This window comes from Camponotus floridanus, unplaced genomic scaffold (assembly GCF_003227725.1).
Source record: "Camponotus floridanus strain SB8 unplaced genomic scaffold, Cflo_v7.5 scaffold6, whole genome shotgun sequence".
NCBI lineage: Eukaryota > Metazoa > Arthropoda > Insecta > Hymenoptera > Formicidae > Camponotus > Camponotus floridanus.
In genome coordinates, this window is record NW_020229769.1 from 3,333,564 (window position 1) to 3,361,465 (window position 27,902).

General features: G+C 37.1%; 4 protein-coding genes across 7 annotated transcripts; 2 read left to right on the top strand and 2 right to left on the bottom strand.

Annotated features, from left to right (window-relative positions):
• The first annotated feature begins 72 nt into the window (after window positions 1–72).
• Window positions 73–4,588, top strand: LOC105253368 (peptidyl-prolyl cis-trans isomerase-like 3). The gene is made up of 7 exons (XM_011261360.2): window positions 73–522; window positions 626–700; window positions 809–1,089; window positions 1,165–1,295; window positions 1,459–1,606; window positions 4,147–4,309; window positions 4,472–4,588. Exons 1-4 carry the CDS (start codon window positions 520–522, stop codon window positions 1,289–1,291), a joined length of 486 nt encoding a protein of 161 aa, XP_011259662.1. The 5' UTR covers window positions 73–519; the 3' UTR covers window positions 1,292–1,295; window positions 1,459–1,606; window positions 4,147–4,309; window positions 4,472–4,588.
• On the bottom strand, window positions 1,468–6,214 carry LOC105253367 (sarcosine dehydrogenase, mitochondrial). Its single transcript, XM_011261359.3, has 15 exons — window positions 6,017–6,214; window positions 5,786–5,891; window positions 5,277–5,533; window positions 4,981–5,193; window positions 4,455–4,778; window positions 4,138–4,300; window positions 3,850–3,997; window positions 3,502–3,640; window positions 3,178–3,378; window positions 2,817–3,084; window positions 2,584–2,713; window positions 2,218–2,474; window positions 1,945–2,107; window positions 1,742–1,849; window positions 1,468–1,667 (listed from the first exon to the last, which is right to left on the bottom strand). Exons 1-15 carry the CDS (start codon window positions 6,038–6,040, stop codon window positions 1,508–1,510), a joined length of 2,661 nt encoding a protein of 886 aa, XP_011259661.2. The 5' UTR covers window positions 6,041–6,214; the 3' UTR covers window positions 1,468–1,507.
• Window positions 6,215–7,436: 1,222 nt separating this feature from the next.
• LOC105253369 (E3 ubiquitin-protein ligase HERC2) lies at window positions 7,437–24,963 on the bottom strand. Of its 2 annotated transcripts, none has more exons than XM_011261362.3 (14): window positions 24,905–24,963; window positions 24,412–24,563; window positions 23,927–24,346; window positions 23,439–23,639; window positions 23,036–23,246; window positions 22,527–22,784; window positions 11,214–22,351; window positions 10,823–11,146; window positions 10,348–10,657; window positions 9,538–10,259; window positions 8,988–9,426; window positions 8,333–8,556; window positions 7,966–8,120; window positions 7,437–7,890 (listed from the first exon to the last, which is right to left on the bottom strand). In XM_011261362.3, exons 3-14 carry the CDS (start codon window positions 24,117–24,119, stop codon window positions 7,657–7,659), a joined length of 14,409 nt encoding a protein of 4,802 aa, XP_011259664.1. In that variant the 5' UTR covers window positions 24,120–24,346; window positions 24,412–24,563; window positions 24,905–24,963; the 3' UTR covers window positions 7,437–7,656. The 2 variants fall into 2 exon arrangements, with proteins under 2 accessions (XP_011259664.1, XP_025268841.1); XM_025413056.1 differs by lacking the exon at window positions 24,905–24,963 and adding an exon at window positions 24,683–24,747.
• On the top strand, window positions 24,766–27,719 carry LOC105253370 (xaa-Pro aminopeptidase 3). Of its 3 annotated transcripts, none has more exons than XM_025413057.1 (4): window positions 24,766–24,859; window positions 25,954–26,898; window positions 26,984–27,346; window positions 27,419–27,719. In XM_025413057.1, exons 1-4 carry the CDS (start codon window positions 24,850–24,852, stop codon window positions 27,592–27,594), a joined length of 1,494 nt encoding a protein of 497 aa, XP_025268842.1. In that variant the 5' UTR covers window positions 24,766–24,849; the 3' UTR covers window positions 27,595–27,719. The 3 variants fall into 3 exon arrangements, with proteins under 3 accessions (XP_025268842.1, XP_011259666.1, XP_011259665.1); XM_011261364.3 differs by lacking the exon at window positions 24,766–24,859 and adding an exon at window positions 24,888–25,123; XM_011261363.3 differs by lacking the exon at window positions 24,766–24,859 and adding an exon at window positions 25,280–25,532.
• Window positions 27,720–27,902: the final 183 nt, after the last annotated feature.

Sequence of the window (27,902 nt, forward strand, 5' to 3'; positions counted from 1 at the left end):
GCGTTCTCCCCCGCGGAATTCTCGGTTCCGTTTGCGACTCTCGTCCGCCGTGCGTGTGACAAGAGAGGAGACGCACGCGAATAGTACGGCTTCGTGGCCGCGGGTGGCGCTGCCGTCGAAATTCCTTTCCTTCGCACCACCGGAGTCAAGTTCACGGTTCTTTCGAAATGAAATTTCACCGACTCGCTCGACGCAACGTCGATATTTTTCTAAACAGCGAGAAACTCCGTCTTTGTTTGTATATATATATTTTTTTAACACGTAAATCGTATCGCGAAAGATTCCCATCGAGTCTCGTTAAAAATTTTATTGACTCCAAATTAACCGCGCGATCTTTCAATTGCACTTTCTACACTTTCTCCTCTACGACTGTCTTTCTTCAAGTCTCCTCTCGCGGGGGAGACATCGTTGTTTGGTTTAAGGAATCGTTAAAAAGTTGATTTATCTGCTGTCCGGGATACAGCTGTTTCACTTAAATTAGTTTCGATTTTCTGAGGGTGCAATTTAATTGCACTGAAGATGGTACGTAATTAAATTATCCGAAATATATATTGCACTCACATATATATTGCGCTTTTGTGTGTATACGATTTGAATAATATAAATGTCACTTCTCTTTTTTTAGAGCGTTACATTGCATACGGATGTTGGCGACATCAAAATAGAATTATTTTGCGAGATGTGCCCGAAAACATGTGAGGTATCGATTTCTACACATATATCTATTATACTTATTAGAAATAGATAACCTATAATGTTTGCTCCTGACAATTTTGTATAAAAGCATTAACATTCTTATTTTATGCAGAATTTTCTTGCACTCTGCGCTAGTGGATACTATGATAATTGCTTGTTTCACCGGAACATAAAAGGCTTCATTGTCCAAACTGGAGATCCTACCAATACAGGTAAAGGTGGAACGTCTATATGGAATCGTAAATTTGAAGATGAATTTAAGGAGGAACTAAAACATAATGCAAGAGGCCTTGTCTCTATGGCTAATAATGGGCCAAATACAAATGGGAGTCAATTTTTCATAACTTATGCACCACAATCACACTTGGACCTAAAATATACTCTATTTGGAAAGTAAGTTTGCATTTATTTTTACTTTATAACAAGTAAAATTGTAATTTTTTTTCACTAAGTTTTTATTTATTACAGAGTGATCGATGGTTTAGAGGCTTTGGAACAATTGGAAAAGTTACCAGTAAATCCTAAAAATTATAAGCCACTCGCAGAAATCAGGATAAACAATGTGACCATACATGCTAACCCATTAGCAGGATAAACTTGTGAGTGATTAAATGATTCTTACTATTTATATTTATACCAAAGACATAAATAATTTATACAAATTTTTTAAATAAATATAATCTATCTACACAAAAATATTAGTGCAATCGTTTAAAAAATATTAAGTAATATTAAAATATACATATTATATCCTTTTTATAGATGTCTTAAACTTATAACTTATTACAAGAAATAATGCTGCCAAGTATTTTTATATTGTATATATACCTAATGTTCTCTTATTCTGTGGATCAAATGGACTTCGAAGATACATTCTTGCAGGATACTTTTTTCTCATTGCTTCAATCTGGTAAGTACCTGTTTCTAAAAATTCCTTTGTAATATTTTGTCCATTTGGTGCTGTAATATATCTGGATAAAAAAAGTAAATGCATAAATATATAAATTATTCATATTTATTTATACTATTTATCTGATTGACTTACGCCTGTCCAATACTACTTTTAAAAGTATATCCATGTTCAGCTCTTCTTAGATAACCAACTAATTGATTATTTCTATAAACATTTTCCAAACCCCACAATGGTATATCACTATAAATTATAAGAATATTTGTGCTTGAATGATTCAAAATATTGATAACTTAACAATATTAGAAAATAAATGTATTGTAAAGTCATATACTTACTCATTTATATGTAAATGGACCATTCTTTTTTTGACTCCATTTTTACGAGCCCAATCAACAGATGCTTTACCTAAGTACTTGCCATTTTTGCGGCAGGCAGCTTCTAAACCCGCTTCTATTGGATTATCATCTGATCTTAAGTCTGTACCCCAAAGATGATTTCCTAAATAAATTAATACATAATCTTAAATAATTAAAATATAAATTAAATGGTATAAAAATATTACACTGCTGTTATATTAAAGTCATGTAAAATATTGAACTGTCACATACCTTTTTCACAACTCAAACTGTAGAGTGCTCTGTAACCAGCTAATTTCATATCATATTTTTTACCACATTCCATTAAAGCCTTGTAAACCTTTTCACATGAACTTTTTGGAATATGTAATTCATAGCCAAATTCACCCACAAAACTAAGTCTAAACATATGCACTAGTTCACCATTTATTCGTGCCAATTTTGAAGTGCAACGTGGAAATGATTTGTTTGAGAGATCATCTTTGATTAACATTTGAAGAACTTGACAGCTGCATTAATGAATGAAAAATATAAATGAAAAGTGTAAAATATATGATGTTATCATACATTTTTGTCATAATTTGTACATATATTTTTATTCGCATTTCATTTGAATACCTATTAGGACCTTGAACTGACAAAATTCCTATCTGTTCTGTGACATTATGTACAGACACATTGAAATCTTTTTCTCTGACTATTTTGTTGATATGTGCCCAGATATGATATGATGACATGCCTGCAGATACTAAAATCATAAATAAAGGAATTAACAGTATTGGATTAAAAAAGTTAAAATGTTACAATGTATACACACGCAGTAAAATAAAAGTAAAGGTATGAAGCTATACCGATGTAAAATGCTTTTCCTTTAAATATGGGATCAACTACACCACCCAAGCCGGACTCTAGACCAGTGACTGTGCAATCCCCCTCTACACCTCCCTTTTCATTTAACATACAAGTATAAACAGTTTTATTGATTTCTCGATCTACTTGAGATGTAAATATATAATCTGCCGCCTTTCTTGCTTCCGGACCGCATATGTAAAATTTTCCAAAATATGACAGATTAAATAAGGCAACGTTATTTCTGCATGAAAGCGCTTCCTCCCGTATCTATAATAGATATAAAAAAGTTATAAATTTAACATTTTTGCTAAAAAATATTTTTTAATACAATTCTATTTTAAATTAAAAAGTTAGACTTACGATATTATCATGTGGTGGAAAATCAAATGTATATTCTGTTTTTAACACATCGGCATATATATCATTCGTATTTTTTGGTGTATCATAACAGCCGCCATAATCATAAGGCAAAGCTGCGGCTGTTTTATTATTTAATAAGAACCATCCTGGACGTTCCCATCCTTGTCGTTCTTCCATGACCGCGCCTTCATTGATGAGTAACTATTGTACATAAAAGGTGAACGGTAAATTAATAAATTATTAGTAAATAAAAAAAAATGAAAATTAATAATCTAAATGAAAAATGTTGGCAAATAATCAATATTTGCATGAAGCTTGACTTACATTATGGAAAGGGTCTATCTTTAAATTTCTACCACTTAAACGTTCGTCGTGTGGATAGATAATCTCATAATTTTTTGCATAAGCTTCTTGACTTCGTTCTGTAATCCAAGCTAAGTTTTTTCTTTGTTCTGGTATAAATCTGAAAAGAGAAAAAAATGTAGTAAATTATAAATATGAATAGAATAATATTACTTATTTTACTGATATATATTTACATCTTATATCAATATGTAAAAGAGGAGAAAATTATCGATATATTTAAAAGTTAATTCGTTAAATAAATATAATGTTACGTTTATATTGCATATTTAAGAAATTTGATATCTCTAACTCTAAATGAATTTTTACCGTCTAATATCGTGACTGAACATGTATTTATCCGGTCGTCCATTAATTATCCATAATGCCGCTTGCTCTCCACAACCACCTCCGAACATCATTCCGGCGCTATTGTATCCACAGGAGTAATAAAAACCTGTGCAACGTGGGTCTTCACCTTTTGAAGACATTGTTATTTTAAATTTAATGCCTATTTTATGCATTGTTATTTTAAATTTAATGCTTATGATGTATAATGAATATGAGAAAGAGAGAGAGAGAGAACATTGATTATAAATTAATGATAAAATTTTGTACCCATGATAGGTTTATGGTCAGGAGTAAAACTTTCTGGACCGCACACTGTTGTCCTTATTCCTGTGGTTGCCAAAATGGGTATCAATTCGTTCATCGCTTCTACATGTGCATTGAATACATCCCAATTCAGTTCGTATAAACTGAAGGAGAAGTCTTCTGGTGCCTTTATATAGTACGTATCGTTTAATAATTAATCAAGAGAACAGATATTGTGTATCGCAAATATTTTTTCTATATATATAATAATTAATCTCTGCATGTAACATGCATATATATATATATATATATATATATATATATATATATATATAACTTACTAATTTCAATATGATAGGATTCGATTCGTAACCTCCGATGCTCAGAGTCCCACCTTGCACTCGAAAGTAGATACTGCGATCGGGATCTCGGATGTTTGGCAATCCTTGGACGTTCATCGGCTCAGTGACGATATATGCATGTTTCATTGGTGTCAATGGAATACTCAATCCTACCATTTGCGCTATCGTCCCGGACCATACTCCAGCAGCGTTTAATACGACATTGGTTTTTATAATACCGTACGGCGTTTCTACCCCACGAATAATTTTGTGACCATCGTTATCCTCTGTGAGAATTTTAGTCACTGGACAATCCTCGATAATCTTGAAGAGTTATATTTAATTGGATCAATTGTTTGCAAACGTAATTAATAACAAAACTTTACTTTAGCTTCAGTTATCTGTGAAAGATACGCTATTTTTTGAATATAGATATAAAGATCTATCATACTATCGTGAATTATAAATATTCAAATGAGTAATATTTATATAGACTGATTGATATGAAAGGAAAAAAATGAATTACCTTGCAACCGTTTTTCTCTGCTGACTTTGTCAATGCATTTATTAACATGGCAGGGTCTATAGTACCATCTGCTGGAGAATATATCGCAGCTAGAAATGCATTCTCATCTAAAAGAGGAAACTTCTTCTTGGTTTCCGCCGGATCAATCAAGTATGCATCAATACCAAAATTTTTACAACTAGTAACTAATCTTTCGTATTCGGCCACTCGTGCCTGTGAAATGCAATATAATACTTATTTCTCGAAAAAAATATGAATACAAGTATCAAAGAAAATGTCAAGATACTTAAACTCACGGGAGATTGAGCGATAAGAAGTCCACCGTTATTTATCCATCCTGGATTTATATCCGTTTCTTCTTGCAAGGATGCATAAAGTAATCTTGAACCTTTTAACATCTCTGTTTCTATATCGTTTACTCCGCGTAAACACCACACAAGACCTGCTGTATGCCATGTTGTGCCAGATATAAGTTTAGATTTATCCAAGAGTACAGCATTGATACCCCGTTTTCCTAACTGATAAAGCGCGTTACAACCAGCACTGCCACCACCTATTGTAAAAATTCTTGTATGTATCATACCATATAAATATTTATGTGCACACATTAATTAAAATTAACTACCATTCAGCTGAGATTTTTTATTTTTTTAGTTTTATATGTGAAAGGATTTTCTGCTAAATTTCAGTTAATTTTAATTATAACTTAATATATGTATAATATATACAATATCAAAATTTTATCCATAGTACTGTCCAATTTTTATGCCTTTCCAAGGACACAATTAATTACAAAATTAATTACCTATTACTACAACATCTGCATTACTGGGTATATCAATGTTCTTCATCTCATTTTTTCCATTATATGTAGTGATTGTTCGATTATTTCTGAAACCCCATTTACAGAACTGAAAGAAAACAATGTATTGATATATGTGGATTTTATCTTGTTACAAAAATATAAATAAAATTATTAATTTCATAATATATTTGCTGAACGTTTTAAATTCGACGAAATCGAATGTATATATACCTTGTTTGTCAATAGACGAAGCATTTTGTATGCATCACAGGATCAGCTTGTCACGACTGCAAATATTGACACAGACTGGACTATAGTTCTCTCAGTCAAGATCGCGTAACTATGTTATTCTAATTTATCTTCAAAATTATACTGTTTATAACGTGTACATGTTATCAAAAAATTTCGCATCGCATTTTTCAATGTTTAATTTCTCTTTCTCGCGCGATATCAACTCGCGTTCGCGATGAAATGCATGTTTGAAAAAAATTCTGGTTTTAGTAAAACGAAGGAGAGATTACAAGCGACGTCAATCACGAAACATTACTCAATGTGTTTGTACGAGAAAGAAGAGACAATACTTAATAAACTTAAAACGCTATATAGTTGAGTAACTATCCTCAATCTGTTATTCATGTTATTTTTTTTTTTAACTTATATGTGCATTGTGCAAATATTGTTATATTTCAAAAGTATCTATTTTGCTAATGATAATGAGAGGTAAAGGAACGGAAATTTCATCATAAAATTAATCTTTATCACTTCAGCAGATAAAACTATTTATGTATTATCGCTTTATATTTGTACATCTATTTGTTCGCTTCACATAAAAACTCGCATTCATTATGGAAATAATCTTTGTTGTTAACTCTAAAGTCTGCAAGAAGTGTTTATCGTTGTTAACATCTCTTTTTTTCAAGATTCACCTTGACATGTATTTTTTCTTATATACTTTATTATTTATTGTTAGAATGTGTATTGTATAAAATAAGCTAAATAATATTCTTTGAATTTTTATATTGCATCGGAATATTTCAATTTTGATGTTGAAATGTGTGTACACACATGTGCATATAACTTGTATGTCTTTTTATCAATAAGAAATTCAATGTGTAAAAGAAGCAATCAATGACTTGCAATACTTCTTATCTGCAGTTTGATTATTTACTAAAAATAATAAGACTAGTGGTTGTTGTCGTTACATATGAACTATTTTAATATACAATATGCAGTGTCATTTAAAAATTATGATAAAATATATAAAAATATTTTGCTGATTTCGGACTTTGTAAGCTGTAATATATTCTTTTTAAGATATATTTTGAAAGTCATATATACATATATACATATATATATATATATATATATAATATATATATATATGTATGACTTTCAAAATTTATACATATATATACATATACACACACATATATATATATATATAATATATATATATATATATATATATATATAACGATTATTTTATCAAATTATTATTTAAATTATTTATTAAAGATTAACAGTCGATGTCGATGTTTTGTGAAAATTTCGATAATTAAAAGTGAAAATAAAAAGTATCGGAATAACTTAATTGTTCGATATATTTTTATCTACAAAATAAAGGATATTTTATCGACTAAGAGAAGTCTGATAGACTTATTCTTAGTGGTTTATTTACGTTCTGTTATTATCGTCTACTATACATTAAACTAGACATGCTACAAAAGCGATACATATATTATTAAGTACAGTGTGATAAATATGTCGTGTAAGAAAAATAGGATTTTTTTTAGAGAATTCGTGAACACATCTGTAAAGAAGTCAACAAAATGCCACTTCAAACACAAATAAAGTTTCATTTAGCGAATGACTTATAGCGAAGTGTGCTCTTCGCTCGCTAAACTATCTGTATCTTCAGTGTCTGAATTAGTTGCAGCTTGCACTCGAGCGTATTCATCGGTGTCGATGCTTTTGCAAAAATGGATCGCATATTTTAGTTTTTGTCGTAAAACTGCTTTACACGAATATCTCGGCATTTTCAAAAGGAAAAAGCAAGTATAGCTTTCAGGAAGAAACTGGTCCGGTGGGTTGTACTTGTCCATTACCTAAGAAAGAAAAAAATCAATAAAAAAATAATAATATGGAGTGAGATTTGATATAAGCTAAAAATAATTTTTTACTTGTAAAACAAAGTCTCTGCCTCTAAAATCTGCGATTGTGCGTGGTAAACGTGTCCTGCCCCAAACAAAACGAAGGAAAAGCGATCGTTCTTGATTGGAGAATTCGTCCATAACTTCCCAAAACCATTGAACAAGCGGTGCTGTAGCTTCAATACCTGCAGATATTTAAAAAAATTAGAAATTATAATAAATCATATGTAGACAAGAATCTTAAAAGAATTTTAATAGGCCAATTATAATAAAAATCTTATAAAGAGAGAGAAGATAAATTTTTGATTATCTATCATGTAGCATAATATTTTTATTTTTTATCTCAAAAATTAATATAAGCAATAATATACGATATAAACATCGAAATAGAATATACCTTTATATGTTGCAACAGATTTTAATAGATTTAGTGGTATATCTGGACTACCGCAGACCATTGTTTCAAGTTCAGCACCGCTAAATAGTGCCAATAGGGGCACAGGAACGACTTTCGACAATCCTTCTCTTACTGCTGCTACTTGAGCGTCAAATTCGTGTAGTCTATAATCTAGTGCCAATCTTACATATTCATGTCTATTTTCTGGTGTTATCTTAAGGTATCTGAAAATTTTAAGAATAATTTATTCTCTATCATACAAATTATTTTTTCTTCAAATATATTTAATTAGTATGTTATATTATTAATGTTATATTATTTTTAAATATTATATATATTGTTAAATATAAATTGTACTTTTTTACATTTGATATTATTTTATAGATTTGATAATATTGAACCAATGTAAATTGATTTAATCTCATATTAACATGTATATTAGCTTTAGTTAAATATAAAATATAATTTGTAAAATATACATGTAAAAAAGTCTTTTTTTTCTACATATATAATTTATTATTTAAATATATGAATTAGATTTCAAGATATAATATCCATTTCTCTATATTTAAAATACTCTTTAGAATTTTGAATAATATATATTATATTAAATATATAAAAATAATATAGTAAAAAAATTGGAAATATAATATACCTATTAGATAATGCCACATCATGTCCTGCAGCGGAGGGGGTAGAAAATGGCATTTCTAAACTCTGAAAGACTTTTTCATCGGGATCCATATCCCTAATACAAAGTAAACCAGGAACGTAATCTCTATCGACTTCCGTCAGATCTGCGGGAGTCAGAGGTATACCAGCAAGTTGCTTCCAAACAGGTTCGGCTAGATTTAAACTTAGCGGACTGCCTGTTCGTATAGCAATGCCCATCAAAATGCCTAAGAATTGAAGCATGTTCATATGCAATTGGGAATCTGCCATGGGATTCAACAAGAAACAGTCTCGATTCGTGCCATTGTCCTCGCGACCGTTTGGCGTAGGTATAAATAGTGGCAAGCAACCATTTTGCAATTCATCGCACATCTCTGCTATACTCTCGCTATAACCACCGCCACAATCGTCAACGCTTTCTCCTAAATAAAGTAATATGAATGCATTAACGACTTCACATATCCTATCGTGTGTACTTATAATAATATAAAATTTTATTAGATTTATAACGATTATATAAATAGAGTACATACCGACAAACTTTACTTTCCAAACTCTGTGAGGTAGAAACAATACATCCTGTGTCAGGAGAGACATCTTCGACACCATTTGACCGAAAACAGACTTAATACCATCTGGTCCAGCTAATCCACCCTTCGCTCTAGCCCTTTTCACTTGTATCCTGTTCAATTCGATCACAGGTCCATGCTGACGGTCTCTAACCATCGTGGCTTGAATGACTTTGCGGAATGTAGCTTCTTTTATACTGTACACCAGCATAGGGGCTAATTTACTTAATCCGACATGACCGGTGATCGGAAACATAGCCAAAGCAGGGCACAAGAGTTCTGCGAAATGATGTAGTAATACCAGTCTATTGCGTAATACGGAATACGATAAATCTTTAACCAGATCGTATTCCATAGGTGTAGACGCTGGCATTCTGCTTTGCGTAGCCTTCGCGGTGCTCCAAGCTAGCGTATGTGCGCTACCGCAAGCGACTCTTGTAATTTTCTTGCCTTGCAATGCGTGTACCAATCTCGGTCTATGAAGCGCGCTCGTGGTACCATCGCCAAGTTGACCCTCGTCGTTGTCGCCCCAAGTGAAGACCTCTCCCTTGTCGGAGCACGCGACGCAATGCAACGAGCCCGTCGCTATCGAAATAATTTTCTTTCCTTGCAACGCAGCCACTTTACGCGGCCTACGCACATGATCATCCGTACCGTGACCTAAGCGATGATAGTCGCCTTTACCCCTACATAGGTGAGAGAAGATAAAAATTATAAAAAAAGGAATTAAGGAAAGAAGATAAGTATCATACTGTAAATATATATTGTTATTACCAAGTATAGACTGCTCCGGATCTTGTTAAAGCGACTGAAAATTGACTACCGCATTCGACTTTAATTACTCCGAGCCCGGCTAAGGAATCTATTTTCAATGGAACTTTACATCCATCGCTGCCGCCTCTACCTAACTTCCCGTAATCTCCGTCACCCCAACTCCACACGTTATCGTCGTCGGTTACGCAGAGCGTCTGCGCGTCACCACTTCCGCAAGCCACGTCGATCACTTTGTAATCTTGTAAAGCTTCAACTACCTTCGGTCGTAATTGATCGTCGCTATCCCCATGTCCGAGACGTCCGTATCGTCCTATAATCAATTATTTCTTTTAATATAACATTAAGATAATACAATATTTTCATGTGAAGTCAGGTATTCAATATATGTGAGATATAATAATTTCGAAACCAAAATATTAAAAAAATAATTTAAAAAAAATGGTGCGTTACTTGCCTCTAATTTTGTTTATTTTACCTTTCCCCCATGTATACAGCCAACCGGCGCTCGTGATGGCAGCGCTATGATGACCGCCACAAGCTATATCTATAATTTCTACGCCGAGTAGATCCTCGATCAATTTTGGCCGATCGTACGACATCTTATTACCATGTCCCAGTTTGCCATCGTCACCTTCGCCCCAGGAATATACATGACCCTCTGAACTTAGAGCGAGACAATGCTTTCCTCCCGAACTGACGGCTACTTTTTTAATAAACACGTGCTGTATCGATTCCAACAACGTTGGAATCATAACGGAATCCGTTCCTCCTATCCCAAGGCGTCCCGCAGCTCCGTAACCTGCAAAACATTCCAGATTAAAATCCGATGTATGTCAGTAATATTATAATTAAGAGTTTCATCTTACCTGTCGAATAAACCTTTCCATCAGCAGTCACAGCAAACAGAGTTTGCTCACCACCAGCTAGCTGTATCGGTCTGAGCGCGGACAAACTTTCGCACGGTGCAGGTAACTTAACCTTTGGACCTTCTAGGCCTCCCAGTTGACCTCTGTGATTGTGGCCCCATCCATAGATCGCACCCGAACCATCCCACGATAGCGTCCAGTCCTCTGGTCTACGATTTAGCCATTGTAACAACTGCTCATCGTGTCCCTGTTTGAATATATTGTGATTTTCGTGATCTTTCGTATATTCGGTATCTCCGTCCATTGCCATTTCGTTCAGCTGCTTTGTGACTTCGTGACAAAATGCTTTCGGTAAAGAGGTACGATCGACGAGCGACTTTGCCACGCGTGCGGCGAGGCAATACCTGCGAAACCAAGACCACTTGTGTACCTCGGAGCAAAACTGCATTCCATCCAATTCGAGATCGCATGCAAGCGCCACGAGAACTTTGAAGAAGTCACTGTGCATCAACTGCTTGCCACCTCTGACCAGCGGATCTTCATACGCGTACTGTCGTAAAAGTGCTTGCGGTAAAGAACCAAGCAGAGATGAAAGTGCCACTTCAGGTCTTATACCCGGTCCGTTTGTATAAACCACCTGTAATTTTCTCAACGCCCACATCCTCTGCTGTGCGGACAGAGTACTTAGTTGACTGCACTGGCCCAGAGCAGTGGCCAAACGAGAGGCGACGTTTCTATCGGAATTTATCAGACTGTTATCTATGAGTAGATGTTCGGCCAGAGCTATAGTTGGCTGCGACAGCACCGCTCGATCGGATCCGAGTTCGTACGGCGCTGTTTTCGCTAGAACGGGATATACTGTGAATTTCCAGCCCCAACCGTTGACAGATCCATCCGAACAAAATCGCCACTTCAATTCGTCACCTTGGATCTTAATTTCTGGGCCCCATTCAGTCCATTCTCTGCCGGATCTAACAGCCACCACTCTGCCGCTTCCGTCCATTATTGTGAGTGGATCGTGTCGTTTCTCTGTGGAACACTGTCTATCAAATTCTACTCGAAGCGCCTCCGCGCCAGGTATTTTTACGTGACCCGTCAATGTGGTGTCATCTATATAAGGATGCGGTGTCTCCTGTATCACAGGTTGTGGTGTATTGTTGACGCAGTTACTATTCGCTGCAGTATCTTCCAATTCCGTTACGCACAATTCCAACAACATACTGCCGACGGAACTATTGATTTTACCTAGAGCGATCAGTACCGATGATATCGTTTCTTTGGCCGACGCGCAAACTCTATTGGCTACAGCCAGTTTTAACAAATCAACTAGAACTCTGGCATCATCTTCCGTTAATGCTGATGTAAATTCATCCAGGCCGGAGGCCATGATACCATCCTCGCCCACCACTTGTGCATTGGATGTTAAAGTAGCAGCTATAACACTCATCGCACTTGTAGACATCCTTGAAGCGCGCGAAGATAAACTAGCAGAACTGGACATAGACATGGCTAACATGGCTAACGGATAATCTTCTGACTCGGGAGTCATCTTGGGACTAGTAGTTACTACGTTAACTGCTTCGGCGACATTTGCTGGAGCTTCACCACCGCCTTGTGCAATGTCACCAACATTTTGATAAACTGTATGCTCGGTACTTGATGTCATGGTTACCTCCGGCGGTGGAATCGCATCCATTACTGGCGCCATCGGTGCGTGCTTTATCGACGCACAGTTGTTCAGTGTTGAATGGCTCTGTAAAGCTGTCACTATCACTCCTCGTGCCTGCATAATAAGAAGAGCATTAATTACATGCTGTAAAGCTTGCTGCTTGGCAACATTGCTTTCTAACGAAAGTATTATACTAGCGAGCGATGGCCTAGTGGCGACAACATTACTTGTCGTGGCGACAATGCCGTTTTGCTCCGGCGCGTTAGTTAAACCTAAACACATCTGGCCTAACGGATCTCTCGCTGTTGGGAATGTAACTGGTTCTTGATTTCCGCTACTTGGCTGATCGACTAATACCCAAGCTATGCTGTGACTTGAGCCACAGGATACTCTATTCACTCTCGCATCTTCCAGTTCATGCACCAACGATGGTTTTCGATTAACACTCGTCGTTCCATTACCTTGTTGTCCGTGATCATTATCACCCCAAGCGTATACCTGACCCGTATCAGTCACAGCAAGACAATGCAATGCACCAACGGCCACATGAACAATTTTTTTTCCCCGAAGACCTTCAACCAGCGTAGGTTTTCGAACGTGGTGATCGTTACCATGACCTAAGCGGAAGTAATCTCCTTTTCCCCACGTCCATACTTCGCCATATTTCGTCAAGGCAAGAGAAAACTGCGCACCACATTCCACCTGTACGACACCCAAGCCGTTCAACCGTTCTACTACTAAAGGTGTATAACAGCCGTCGCTTCCACCACGACCGAGTTTGCCAAAGTCACCGTCGCCCCAGGAATATACACAGCCGTCAGTAGTCAAAGCCATTGTTTGTGCATCCCTGCTACCGCAGGCTACTTGAACTACTCTATGTCCGACTAAAGTCTGCACCAGTTTCGGTCTCGCTTGTGTGACAGTATCTCCATGACCTAATCTACCATACTCGCCTAAGCCCCAGGTGTACAGTTCGCCGTTACTCGCAATCGCCGCTGAATGTCCCGATCCGCAAGCGATGTCGCGAATTCTCTTTGATTTCAATGTCTCGATAAGTTTCGGTTTATCCAGCGACATATTATTTCCGTGTCCTAATTTGCCATCTTCACCTTCGCCCCACGAGAATACTTTACCGTCTTGAGTAAGTGCCAGTGCGTGTTTTCCACCTGAATGCACCGCCACTTTCTTGATCACAAATTGACTTAAGAAAGGTATGGGCTTTGGTTCACACACGTTGTTATCGTCTCCTAAACCTAGTCTGCCGTTTGTTCCTTCTCCGCAAGCGTATAATTTGCCTTCCTGGCTGACAATAAAGAGAGTCTTGCTTCCTCCGGCTATGTGAATAGGTTTCAATTTTGATAGAACTTCGCTGTATACTGGTAGTTTGATTTTAGATCCCTTGAGACCTCCCAATTGATCTTTATCGTTCAAGCCCCAAACATAAACGGCCGATTCTTGAGGTGGTGTTGCATCGATACTGCGTTGCACTGCTACTTGCTCTTGCAAAACTTCCCAATCGGATGCAAGAAAAGAGACTGAAGTCGTCAACTGATTCTCAAACATATTTTGGCGACCGATTATGCGTAAACCATGTATCTTGCAATCTATCCCGCCATTCCGACATTGTTTGATAGCTATCTCTATACAAGGATAATACTCTTTCATATCTTGAAGTAACGTAACAATAGTATCTGAATAGCGTATGGTTATCGTTCTTAATTCCACTAAATTAGTAAAGGAGTCGCCCACATTAACTGTTATTACAGAAGGCATATAACTATTATCTTGTGGATTGACGATAATCTTCAATGAGTATATCAAGATTCCAGACAACATCTCTAGACGAATCCAGTGCTTTCCCTGCGAGCCGCAACTTTGCCAATATTTTCCAGATCCGTCTACCAGACGTGTCGCCCAGTTCTCTCGCGAAGATACGCTCAAGGTTCTGATGCACTTGGACCAATCGTCGATCAGATACAATTCTAGTAAATCTTGCCTATGGTATCTGCCTGGTTTTCCGGCATAAACAGCCGCCGAACCTGGTTCTGCAATCCTATTGAAACCGTGTCGATGTGATCGCTTAGTATAAAAACAATTCTCGCATAAATTATAATTATCGCAATACTTGCACTTGAATCTAGGACCGGAAATCGGCGACAGGCAGCATGAGTTACAGATCACGGAATGATGACAAGACGGTACTTTCTCCATCTCGGAGACGCAACCGGTCCAACCGTGTTGCTGTGGAAAATCTACGGATACGTTCTTGCCGTTATTAGTTATCGCTGTGACCACTCCGACACAATGATGATTTACAGATCCCCAATTATACTTTGGCTCAGTTACTGATGCTTTGACTCGAACTTTATCGCCGACCTTCAATGCAGGCGGTGGACCTGGCAAGGATGGCGGATAACCAAGTAGTTCTATATGAATAAAACGTACCCAATACATGACGCCTTTGCGTTGCCACGCAACTTGTGCATTCAGATCGTGCAAGTTTTCCATATCAATCTTCATTACTTGACCGACATCGCCGTACTCCACTTCCTCGTAACTCTTGCAGCAACGTACCAACATACCTGGAACCACATTATCACGAACATATATGGCATATTCGTCGACTGATAGAAAGTCCGAACGTTTCATATATGTCGGCGGTGTACCACCCGCAGCACCACCCTCTTGTCCTGACGGAGAGTCATCTAGATCCTCGCTAATTGAATCGTCGCTACCATCAGTTAATCCATCCAAGCTAGATAAGGTCTCCGTATCGCTGAGAGCGGCGTCTGGATTTTCCAATAACCAGCCTACCACGTTTTCCGCTGTTACACTGCCTTGTTCGGCAACGCTCATGCTTTTGATAGCCAATTCGACGCTCTTCCTGTGGAAACCCATTTCGACTAATTGAGCTACAAGAGGAGTCGCAGGTGCAGCTGCGGAGCTTCTTCTCGTTGTTGCGTTGGTTTTACAGTGTCTTCTTTGGCTCGATGTTAAAGAAACTAACGAGCAGTCGGATGTAGGAGTAGTAGGATCTGAAGTCATGCCGGTTCGTTGAATAGGCGTGTGTCTCAATTCAGAGACCAAATACTGTGAGACTGCTAAAGCGGCCTCCTCTAATTCTCTACGTTTAAATACCGGTTTTAGTGGTTGTGGTTTCGTAGCGCGCAACAGCATTTCCTGCAAAAGTGTAGAAGTACGTCTCTCGTCGTCATTGATGTCATTGGCCAACGGATATTTCAAGATCTTTCGCAATTTTGACTGATAAGCAAGCATTGCTTTACCAGCATTCAAGGCTGCGAGTTGCTGCTGTTGGCTTCGCAGTATCGAGGAGTTGACAACACCGGCGATAACGGGCATACCACCAGGTCGTTTATCCATGCCACAAGTAGCGCCTGAAAATAAATTGGCCCAGATAGATATAAGTGTCTCAGTTAAAGGCATTCTGTCCAGTTGAAATTTATCATTAATTCGCTTCACTGCATGAAATGGAACTATCTTTCGCGTTCCGTTGCTGTTCCATAACTGCATGACGATCTTCGAATGCTTCGTAAATTTGCAGACCATACCCATTTCATCATCGGAATTCACTAAACCGCCAATTCTTATTCTATTATCCAAACCACCAATAACAATGAGAGTCGCCATAATTGTACGCTGAATAGACAGACCATTTTCGCCACCGTTCTCATTCATTTGTATATGAAACAAAGGACTATCATTCCAGAGATCAACCGTTAACGCTAATTTTGCGGAGAGAAATTTGTTTATGGCTTCGTTCCAACCGGGGAGAGAATGCAAGAATCTAATTAACCATATTAATTCCTCAGCTACGGTAGAACTGTACGATGCGGTTAAAGACATGCGACACTTGTTCGAATGGAGTTCGGAACCGGAGGTAATATCGCATGTCAGTGCCACTTGACCTAATATCTCGAAAGATTTTTGCAAAAATTGTGTCATATCGTTCGGGACTGTTTCTATCCCCCATGAGGGTAGAACGGCTGCTAGTAATTTCGTGATCATAATTTGTTTCTCAAGACAAGGCTTATTTTCGTCAATAATAATACTCAGTAGAAGATCAAGCCAAGCCTGCGAACTCAAAGACTTGCATAATCTCGTTGATTTTGCGATCGCTCTTAAAAGATTGAAAGTAGCCCAAGTTCCATGATGTTGCTTTGCTAATTGAATATGCGTGGTTGACTCGTTGGATTTGTTTGCAGTCGATATTATACCGTGCAGAGTAGAAGTAAGGATCTTGATAGATGTAGCGGGTATTTTATCTGCTTCTACACCGCATGAGAGTAAGATTATTCGTAGTAAAGTTGTAGATGCCGATTTAAGGCAAGTGGTTGGATGTAGTTCTTCTGCATGGAAACCTGTGTTATCCGTCTTATTCCCGTCGAGCGAGGCATCGCTCTCGGTTTCATCGCTGTCGTCATCGGGAGGGGTCGGCGGATCTGCTAATTTTAGATCGTATTTACCTTCCTTACCCATACGATACGAATTCGTTGCACCGTTATCCCATTGAACTCTTATCCATCCGTCGCCGCCAAGTTCGCTGATTACTCTACCCACGCCAGGCGGTGGACCATCTTGATCGCCCCACTTCCAATCAGCTCCTCGTACAACTCGAGTGCCTACTTTCATTAATGCTGCCAACTCCATTCCGCTAAGTTGTACAGTTGGCGGCTTGTTCTTTTGAAGAGTGTCTTCGTAAATCGCTGCGATTTCAGTCTTAACCTTCGGCGCCTCGGCACTATCTCCGCTTTGTTGTCCTTGACCGCCTTCGCCGCCTTCGCAAAAAGTTGCTGATGATGGCCCGATTTGTCTCAGTAAAGTCAAGATGCTCGATAACAGACCTGAATTAATTAACAGCCCGATCTCATTGGCACATTGATAATTGGTCAGCATACCAAGGATAGTAAGTAGAAACCTTGCTCTTGGTAATTTTCGCAGCCAAGTATAAGTACCTTGATTCAAACTACTCTTTCCACTCACTTTCTGTTTGCTTGGAGATTCCGCTTGTATGACATAAGTTCGTAAAGCTTGTATCGCCCATGAAATTACCTCGGCTTCGGCCAGAATAACTTTTGATTTTTGATAGGGAGTAGTTAATTGTATATCGTACAAACAATGCGCGATTCCATCGCTAAGAGATTTGTTTTCGTAGGTCAAGCCGAGCCAACCGTTGAGTAAAGAATATTTCACCGATGGTATTAAATAATCCTTCTTCAACAATTCGCGCATCATCGAGATACCTTGTTCTCGTACTCGAGCACGTTGCATTTGACAGTACATCGCACGGCGTAAAGTTTCAACATCTCCGCCGATACCATCGTTGATGACGAACTCAATGATACTTGTCATTAAACCATTATAATCGGTAGCCCACCGTATCGGTCCATATCGAATTTTTTCCGTCATTTGCATAATTTTATTTTTTATGTCCGATATATCCTCTAATTTTGTGGAAGAAGAAGCCACGGTGGTCAGGCCTTCCTTGGAAGAAGACATCGTATCTCCATCCGTCGATTTATTTTTCGTTTTAGCATTTTGTATAGACGCGTTTAATATATCCTCCGGCTTACCACTAGCTCCAGACGAATCTTTGTTTTTACGAATATCCGCTATCACCGTACGAACGGCTCTCTTGAATCTAGGAATGGTATGCAATAGCTTCAAATCTTCCAGTCCTTTAACTTCGTAACTCGTTGCAGATCTAACTTCATACAAGAGAAATCTACATTTCTCTTGCGCAGGCGCGCACACCTCCTTGTAACTTCTATTCTGCTGCTGTCTGATTCGTATTAAATTCCACTTGGTCTGATAAATCGCTCGAGCCATGTCGGCTAATTGACTGCTCAATTTCGCGCTATTAGCGGTTTTCAATTCTTGTTCTGCTAATAAAAGTGCTTGTTGCCCCAAGCCAAGGTGCTTGACAATCACAGCCATTAGAACGCGACTGATCTCTTCGACGGGATGATCGCCACAAAAATCTGCATGAGAAAATAAATTATTAACCTTGGAATATCTATCTATTATCGTTAAGAACGCTCGAACGTGACTGTCATCGGTTTTATGCGCCTCCGCTAATGCATGTATAAATGCGATCGTTCGATCGTCATTTTCTTTCTGCTGTTCGTTCTTCGCGTGTACTGGAAGCGGTGGTTCCGTGGGTGAATTAGCAGCAGTTGATGTGTTGCTTCTCGCTTCGTCTTTCTCTTCCTCGTATGGATTTGGCGGTTGCAAAACTTGTAGGCCGCCACGCAAGAAGTTTGCAGTAAGCCACACGCCAGCTTCTTCCTCCGCTGATTGAAGAGTTAAGCTTTGTCGCATTCGGTAAGCGTGTAGACCCAACAAAAATCCTAGAGCTCTCTCTGTATCCAGAAGAGATGAACAGACATCAGTCACTTCGATAGTGACTCGTGCATTTTCATCAGGTTCCGAGTGGCAATAATGACCAACGAAGCAAGAATCCATCATGCCTCGCGGGGGCGATAGCTGACTGTACGGTACACTACATTGCGTGACCGCCGAAGTCTCGTCCCGTCCGTTCACATATCTCTGAAGTACCTCGTAAGCAGACCAAGAACCTTCATTTCTGATATCTTGAACGTCGTAAACATTATTATTCACCACTACCCAGAGACCACCATCGCGATTGTGATTCTCCAAGTCCGCCCAGCGTATCAGCGTGGGTTCCTCCTGAATGGATATCTTATTTCCATGTTGCGGTGCAATGATTCCCGGCCAAGACAGATCGTCCGCTTCGTTCTTCTCCATCGTCGGCGCCAATTTTACGAAATGGTCCAACGCATCTAAAATCGGCGCGATTACCTCCATCCAGTTCATATCAATCAACAGTACGGAGCAATCTACTTGCAACAATATTAAACATGTTACCAGTTCAGAAAGTAACACATTAATTATGTCGGCTTTCAAGACGCTAGCAATGGAAATGAAATCTTTAACGGAACGACCGCCTATCTCGGTCGCTAATGGCAGTATCTCGGTTGCGTGATCGCAGATTTGTGCGATGTACTTTTTCAGCAACGACTCCGCGCCCATCATCTCCTGATCATGCAAGTCTTCCGTGCGAGATTTTCGTGTAATACATTCGTATACTTGTGCTATCAGCAATCGTTGAAAACGCAACAGAAGATTCAAGCTAGGCGAATTATCGAATCTTTTTAGATGCTCATTTCGATCCATTTGCTGTATTGAACCTTGTTGCAATCTGGATTGCGTGATGCACGTACCATTTCTAATTAACTGTTGGATAAGTTGAAGCAATGAGATAGTCGTGATATTTTTTCCAGAATTGAAACCGTCTTTCATTCCCTGTCTCATATCTGTCTTTATTTTAATGTTCGACGATGTGCCTATATCAAGAAAGTCTTTCTCATCTGGCATGTCTGCTATTTCCGCTTTGATTGCAGCCTTCAATGCTAGTTCTAATCCACCATCCACCATTAGACTAGATACCAGCAAATCGGCCATAAATCGCTGTCCACTATTTATGTAAATATTTGTCGAACCCGATTGTTCCATATTGTTCGATGTATTTGGTAGAAAGCTGGACAGTGTCTTTGCACGCTCATTAGCCGTTGGGAGCAATATGCTCCAACCTGTTTGCAGAACTGCTTGCGCTGCTTCCTGTATCGTCGCTAATATCCCGGTCGCACTCGCTAAATTAACACAACGTTGCTTCAGAGAATTTAACAGGGGACTACTTGCAGCGAGTCCGACAGATTTAGTATCGATATTATGCGTCAACATCGTATGTAATTGTAATCGAAGCAAATTCAGCGTAGCTACAGCCAGACATTCACGATCCTGCGTTGGTGGTCGTATTCCCGGTAAACCTTCGCAAGATTTAGCCAGGAGCGTATCCAGCAGTTGAAAAGTCTCTTCACATATATCAACAACAAAGGCCACTCTGCTAGCTCCACCCGACCATGCCGACATGCACCAGGCAAAACTCTGAGTTGGACCTGACGCCAAACCGATGACAGTCTTTGAAGATAAGGTCGGACATAAAGTAGGCTCGGAAATAACGGAGCCTAATGTGGGATCGATTTGACCATAATCGTTTCTACCCCATCCATAAACGAACTGATCTTCCGTCAATACTAATATATGTGTTGCGCCTACAGACAGATCTTTGATTTTCTTGTCTCTTAACGATTCGATGATTTTAGGATATCTCACATGCTCCTCGCTGCCGTGACCTAGACGATACGTATCACCCTTTCCCCATGTGTACACTTCTCCGTGAGCTGTCAACGCTGCTGAAAATTGACTGCCGCAAAACACTTTCACCACGTTGATATCCAACAGCTTATCGACGATTTTCGGTGTCTTGGATCCATCTGTACCTCCTCTACCGAGTTTTCCATAATCACCATCACCCCAAGAGAAGACTATACCAGATGCAGTGACACATAAAGTCTGAGAATCACCACTACCGCAGGCTACATGCACAACCGTGTGACCTTTCAATGTTGTCACTAAAGTTGGGATCATAACGTCGTCGAAATTACCGTGACCCAATCTACCGTAATTTCCTCTTCCCCACGTGTATAATTCACCGCTGACACTTAATGCCGCTGAATATGTGCTACCACATGCTATGAACACGATATTCTTCTCTAAAAGTGCCTCGATCAATTTCGGTTCATCATAAGAGACGGTATCACCATGTCCGAGCCTACCTCCATCTCCGTTGCCCCAAGAATACACGCAGCCGTCTTGTGTTAACGCTAAATGATGCTTGCCGTCCGAATGAGACGCGATCATCGTGACCAGTTTATCGGAGAAACCGTGTACTCTCTGTGGATATTGAGTTTCAGATCCATGGTACATATTGTAAACATTGCCGTTTAATGATAATATCATTAGCGCTCGTTCGGTGCAACATAACTGTTTTATGCCCAACTCCGCGATTGCATCGCAATAAAAAGGAGTGGAACCATTTCCAAACTTCACACCACCCCAAGCCAATACTTCCTGAAATGTTTGTCTGCAGTTTCCATTTCTCGGAAATCCGTACTCGGCATTAACTGGCGGTAAGAGAGGAGCGGCCAATCTGCTTAAATTACACATAATAATAACTGCGGCTTTTCTCAAATCGACAGAGACGGCATCATCGTCCGGCAGTCGTAGATATTTAAGTAGCACTTCACATGGTCCCGGTGTAACATTTCCGTCGAGATGTCTGCGAGATTTTGTCGCTGGTATCATATTCAATCGTCGTAACAGAGGAACGAGCGGTGCAGTGCTTCCAGGTGGCGTGACGCGATTATCTTGATTCTTGTGTTTACCGCTGAGATGAAGTAATAAAACCACGGAGTCTAATAAACTAGAAAGAGTGGCTCTTTGTGCGACCAGTTCTAATAACAAGCAAAGGGCCGTATGTTGATCAGATAGTGGCACTGGTCGCCATGATCGTCCAGTAGTTACCTCTCTAAAAATGAAAAATATAATGTTACATCATATATAACAATATTAAGTACATTTCATTACATATAATAATTAAAATTATACAGTAATACATTAAAGTTATATTATAATAATAAATACACTATTATAAATTATGTTACATATGTGATTAAATTTTTAAATAGATAAAACATACATACCCCGTGACAACTTGTCTCAAAAATTTGGCTGATCTTTCTACAACTTCCAACCAAACTTGAGAAACGTTACTTTCATCGAAAAGAGTCGCTTCGGGTAACGATTGCAACGCTTCCAACGATTCGGTCAATAATTCGCTACAAAATTCGACGTCTTCTCCAGATCTCCAAGCTCGTCTTAAGTATGCGAACGAGAAATTTAAGGCCGCGCGCGAACCAACGCGCGCTAATCCCAAGGTTGCTTTTTCGTTAGGTCTTGGTCTGTAAAAGTTCATAAAATTTTGAGCATTTATAAGAACAATTTATAAATGCTATATTATTTTTTAATGGACAAAAAAATAATATACTGTAAAGAAGATACAATTGTATATCTATATTCTGCATGTACGAAAAAATAAATCACTTAGGAAATTTGACCTGTGCTGTATGTAATAGAAATTTGCATAATATAATTATATTACTCATGTAATTATGTATATTATATGTATACATAGTAGAATATTATACTGTACGTTTTTTGTAACTTTCCAATAGACTTTGGTACATTTAAGGTGTCCTTGATCTCTTGTGGCTTATGTCGAGATAAAGCTGTAAAATATCTTCTGGCGACTATTAACCGTTGTCTCAAACGCGTCGCCGATAATGTGCTATTCGCGACTTCACAACATAGTTTGCGTTGCTCCTTTATCGACAAATGGATGCATCCTTTTAAATCTGTTAATGCTGAAGAAAAAAATTTGAAAATGTTAATATCAATTCAAATCTAATAAACAAATATACAAATATATAAACATCAATTAAAAAATCTTGGGTAAAAATTTAGAAAATTTATAGTTTAAATAATTTAAAACAAATACAAATAAAACTTTTATAAAATTTTTTTTATATAGATGTATGATATAAAAACATATTTACATGGTTGGGGTGCCCAAAGCCATGAATCCATTATCCGCCGGGCAGATATAGCCCTCTCAACCATTGCTGTTGTTCTTGCAGTTTCTTCGTCATCCAGTTTCTGGCATGGAGTACAATTACATCCATGTTGTGGACCACAAATTCCATCACAGCACAAACAAGATAATACTCTCATACCACAATAATAATGTCCATTTTCACCTGAAAACAATACATATCAAAAAATTAATAAAAAAAATGTTATTTGAAAGGATTTATTGACATATTTAAATTATTATAACTGTTCTTTTCATTTTTAAACTTCTATTTCTATGAATAACTAGCCATATATTGATATCTCAATTAAGAAACATAAATAAATATTTGTTTATAATATATATTAATATATATTAATTTTAAATATTTATTTATATAACTATATTAACTTAAATATACAGATTAAATAAGTTTGAAAAGATTTTTACATTCATTAATTTTTACATTCGTACCCTTCTTCGCTACAATTCCTGCAGCATTGACTAAACCATCGCTGAAAGAACCAACAATTTCACCATCTCGCACCATTTCATTCCACAATTCAGCCAATCCATCGCGATAAAGAAATCGTTGCAGATCTGTTTTCAACCACTTGGCGTCCAATCTTACTTCAGGTCTAACTGTTATGTTTAATTGGTTACTCATCTTGTGTATAATATTATTTATGTAGTTCTTTCTCTCTATGATGTATAGTCCAATTTATTAGAAATAAAAATATGAATAGATTGCATGAAATGCAATTAAAACTAACAATTTCGCCTTGTTTGAAATAATTTTCCATTCTTGCCTTGATGCGATTGCATGACGATTATCTGTCTCTCGACAGATCAATAAATCAGAAAAAACGTCTCTCACGACTGATTATATTATATCTAGAATTAAAGTTTCAGATTAAGACGATGTTGATAATAAAGAGAGAGAGAGAGAAGAGACATACTTTGCGCGAGTTTTCGAGATTGCTAAGTATATTTTCGAATGCGGAACTTGTTTTCGAAGAAGGGGGAGGTTAACAATCAGCACAGTTTGCAATGTTTCTTTCAGACTCTTTGCCCTTTCCATCTGTCCCGTCCTCTAACGTCCCATCACCATCTACAAACATTCATCGTTGTCAATCTATCGGTTACAGTTAAAAGTTATCCGAATGTTGTGGCATTTTCGGGATACATTTTTTGACATATACGCACGCACATACACACGCACATACATACACCACATGCCCACATGCGTCCATATTTCCATATCATAATTCCGGTACGTCAGGCTGTCCGATCACATCCATTACCACAGTACTAACAATGTAAGCATTGGCGCGATAACACGATAATCGAACAACGTTGTATATACATGCATATACGATTTATAAATCATTTCCCACATGCACACACGTATGTATATACGTGACATCTCTACGCAACGTGGGTCGATTGTACCTATAAGTTTTGTGGTCGTTTCGCACGTTTACTAACTCATTTTGCAATATTCAACTTTATGTACAGTCTACTCATTTTCATACTTCATATTTAAAATTGCGAATCGGCGCATACCGTATGCACGACATGCACGTATTGATTGCAAACGATATTACACACACATACATACGTATACGCACATGCACGCGTCTCCTCTTATCAAGTGTAGTACTAGCGTTGGTACGTTAATGGAGAAAGGAAGAGAGAAAAGATATATATATATATCTCGTGTGTCTTAATTTATTAGATTATTTTTTATATTATTAACTAATATATTATTTAAATATTATTTTTGTTAAAATAAATATTTATGAAAAACGCGGCATTTTTTATATACATGATGACGTAATTGGGCAATCTCTCATGTGTGTGATGTATTTATGTGGCTATGCAAATTCGGCTTAAAGATATTTTATAGGTTACGTTCTACATTGTCCTATGTCAAATGTTGCAAAATATTACAGTATTTATTACAAATAAATAAAATAAAATCTTCACAATAAGCACTGGTTATACCTTTGCCATAAACAGAGGAAAAATATGTTTAATAGCATAAAACATTCACTAAGATATAATGCAAGTAAATTTGGTGAGAAGTATATTTATATCGATATATTCATAATGCTTGTGTAAAGAAAATTTCTCGTTAACATAGTTACACATAAAATTGCAATAAATATTATAGTATCTCCTTTGTACACTTTTAGCAAAAAAAAATTAGTTGATCATATAATTTAATATAATTAATATATATTTACTAATATAATAAATATATATTTAATTTATTACTAATACTATATATAATTACTTTATATAATATATGTACTATATACTATATATATATATACTATATATAACTATATATATACTATATATAACTATATATATACTATATATATATATATATACTATATATTACTAATATATATTTAATTTATAATTAATTAACATTAATTATTAATATTAATTTAATATATAATTATATTATATATATATATATATAATTTTAGGTCAGTTATTAACACATTTCTCAGCAGAAACGACAACAGTTAAAAGCGATCCAACGCAACGAGAATGCACACGAAATACTTATCCACACCGCACATGTGGACAGCCTACATCGATAACACATCCTCACTTAATAAAACCTGGAGAAGTACTGCCAGGTATACCACTTCAGGAACTTGAGAGGAGACGTTCCAAGTTAGTAGAAAGCATCACACTGGCGATGCACACTAAGAATATACATAGGCAACAAATAGTCATCATACCTGCATCACCCAAGATCTACATGTCTGATAAAATACCATATGTCTTTCGACAAAATACAGACTTTCTGTATTTCTCTGGGTGCCAAGAACCAGAGAGTATTTTAGTGCTCACATGCAAAGAAAATAAGTCCTCGTTCACTTTATTTGTCAGACCAAAAGATGAACATTCAGAATTATGGGATGGTCCGAGAACTAGTGTTGAAACAGCAGCTGAAATATTTGGAACAGATTATGCCTTACCAGTTACAAAATTTGAACAATTTGTGGCTTCATTCATCCAGGAGGATAAGAAAAGTATCATATGGTATGATTATGCTGATGTTGTTCAACCAATTTTACATAAGAAGCTATGTCAATTGGTTAAATTGACGGACAATCAAATATTTGCTTCTCCCAAGACTTTATTTCATCAAATTCGTTTAATTAAGAGCGTTTACGAAATCGATTTGATGCGAGAAAGCTGTCGAATAGCTTCTAATGCTATTATAAAAACGATTCAATCTTCGAAACCACAGATGAGTGAACATCAGTTATTTGCTACTGTAGATTACGAATGTCGTATGCACGGAGCTGAATATTTGGCGTATCCTCCTGTTGTGGCAGCAGGCAAAAATGCAAACATAATACATTACATTAGTAATAATCAAATTATTCGAAGTGGTGATTTAGTTTTAATGGATGCAGGTTCATATAAATATATATATAGAATTATAACAATATGAAATCTTATTAAAATTTCTGTTTTAAATTAATTTTTATTTATTTGTAGGTTGCGAATACCATGGTTATTCATCTGATATAACGAGAACGTGGCCGATTAATGGAAAATTTACACCAGAACAAAGAGTCCTTTACGAAATAGTGCTTGATGTTCAAAAAAATTTAATAAAGACCTTAAAAGACATGCCATCATTGGACAACGTATTTCGTCATATGTGCTTTCTTCTAGGAAAAAGGTTACAGGATATTAACTTGATACCGAAGAACATAGACGAAGAGAAGTTATTAACGGCCGCGTACACGTATTGTCCACATCATGTCAGCCATTATCTAGGAATGGATGTGCATGATGCAGGAAAAATATCTAGAAGCATAAGGATACAACCTGGAATGATAATAACTATAGAACCTGGTATGATTTAAGGCATACACTTTGAAGAAAGTTTATAAAGTAACTTATACATATCTGTCTTTTGTGTATTAGGTATATATATAAGCCCAAAAAATCTTCATGCACCACCACACTTTCATGGATTAGGTATTCGTATAGAGGATGATATTTTAGTGACAGAAAACGGTTCGGAAGTTTTGACAAAAACTTGCCCGAAGGAAGTGGCGGAAATTGAAGCTCTAGCGAGTCAAAATCAAGGATCATGTTAATATTGTCAATTCCAAACGTCCACTGTACATACAATAAGATGGCTTTTTTATTTACATACATATATAAACTATAAAATATATGCACGAATATCGCATATTAATTGTGTACATAAACAATTGCAACCTCAAATGATTTTTTTTTTTTTATAAATACTTTGACACATCTGACAAAATCAAATTTTTCATATTTTTTGAAAAATTCCATTCTCACTTAATACAATATTTATTTACTTAATAAATATAATGAAGAAGGAGCTAAAGTGTCTCAAAGTACAAGTATTTTTATATATAAATGTATATATACATAT

Bases quoted from the DNA above. Each gene is read 5' to 3' on its own strand.
- LOC105253368 (XM_011261360.2), top strand. The intron at 701-808 runs GTATCGATTTCT...TATTTTATGCAG, and splicing joins TGTGCCCGAAAACATGTGAG to AATTTTCTTGCACTCTGCGC. The intron at 1,090-1,164 runs GTAAGTTTGCAT...TATTTATTACAG, and splicing joins AAATATACTCTATTTGGAAA to AGTGATCGATGGTTTAGAGG.
- LOC105253367 (XM_011261359.3), bottom strand. From the start codon at position 6,040: ATGCTTCGTCTATTGACAAACAAG. The intron at 3,379-3,501 runs GTAAGTCAAGCT...TATGTACAATAG, and splicing joins AGATAGACCCTTTCCATAAT to TTACTCATCAATGAAGGCGC. The intron at 2,714-2,816 runs GTATAGCTTCAT...TTATGATTTTAG, and splicing joins AGGAAAAGCATTTTACATCG to TATCTGCAGGCATGTCATCA.
- LOC105253369 (XM_011261362.3), bottom strand. From the start codon at position 24,119: ATGAGTAACCAATTAAACATAACAGTTAGACCTGAAGTAAGATTGGAC. The intron at 22,785-23,035 runs GTACAGTATAAT...GAACTTTTACAG, and splicing joins ATTGGAAAGTTACAAAAAAC to ACCAAGACCTAACGAAAAAG. The intron at 22,352-22,526 runs GTATGTATGTTT...TTTCATTTTTAG, and splicing joins TTGAGACAAGTTGTCACGGG to AGAGGTAACTACTGGACGAT.
- LOC105253370 (XM_011261363.3), top strand. From the start codon at position 25,484: ATGTTTAATAGCATAAAACATTCACTAAGATATAATGCAAGTAAATTT. The intron at 25,533-25,953 runs GTGAGAAGTATA...ATATAATTTTAG, and splicing joins ATATAATGCAAGTAAATTTG to GTCAGTTATTAACACATTTC. The intron at 27,347-27,418 runs GTATGATTTAAG...TTTGTGTATTAG, and splicing joins GATAATAACTATAGAACCTG to GTATATATATAAGCCCAAAA.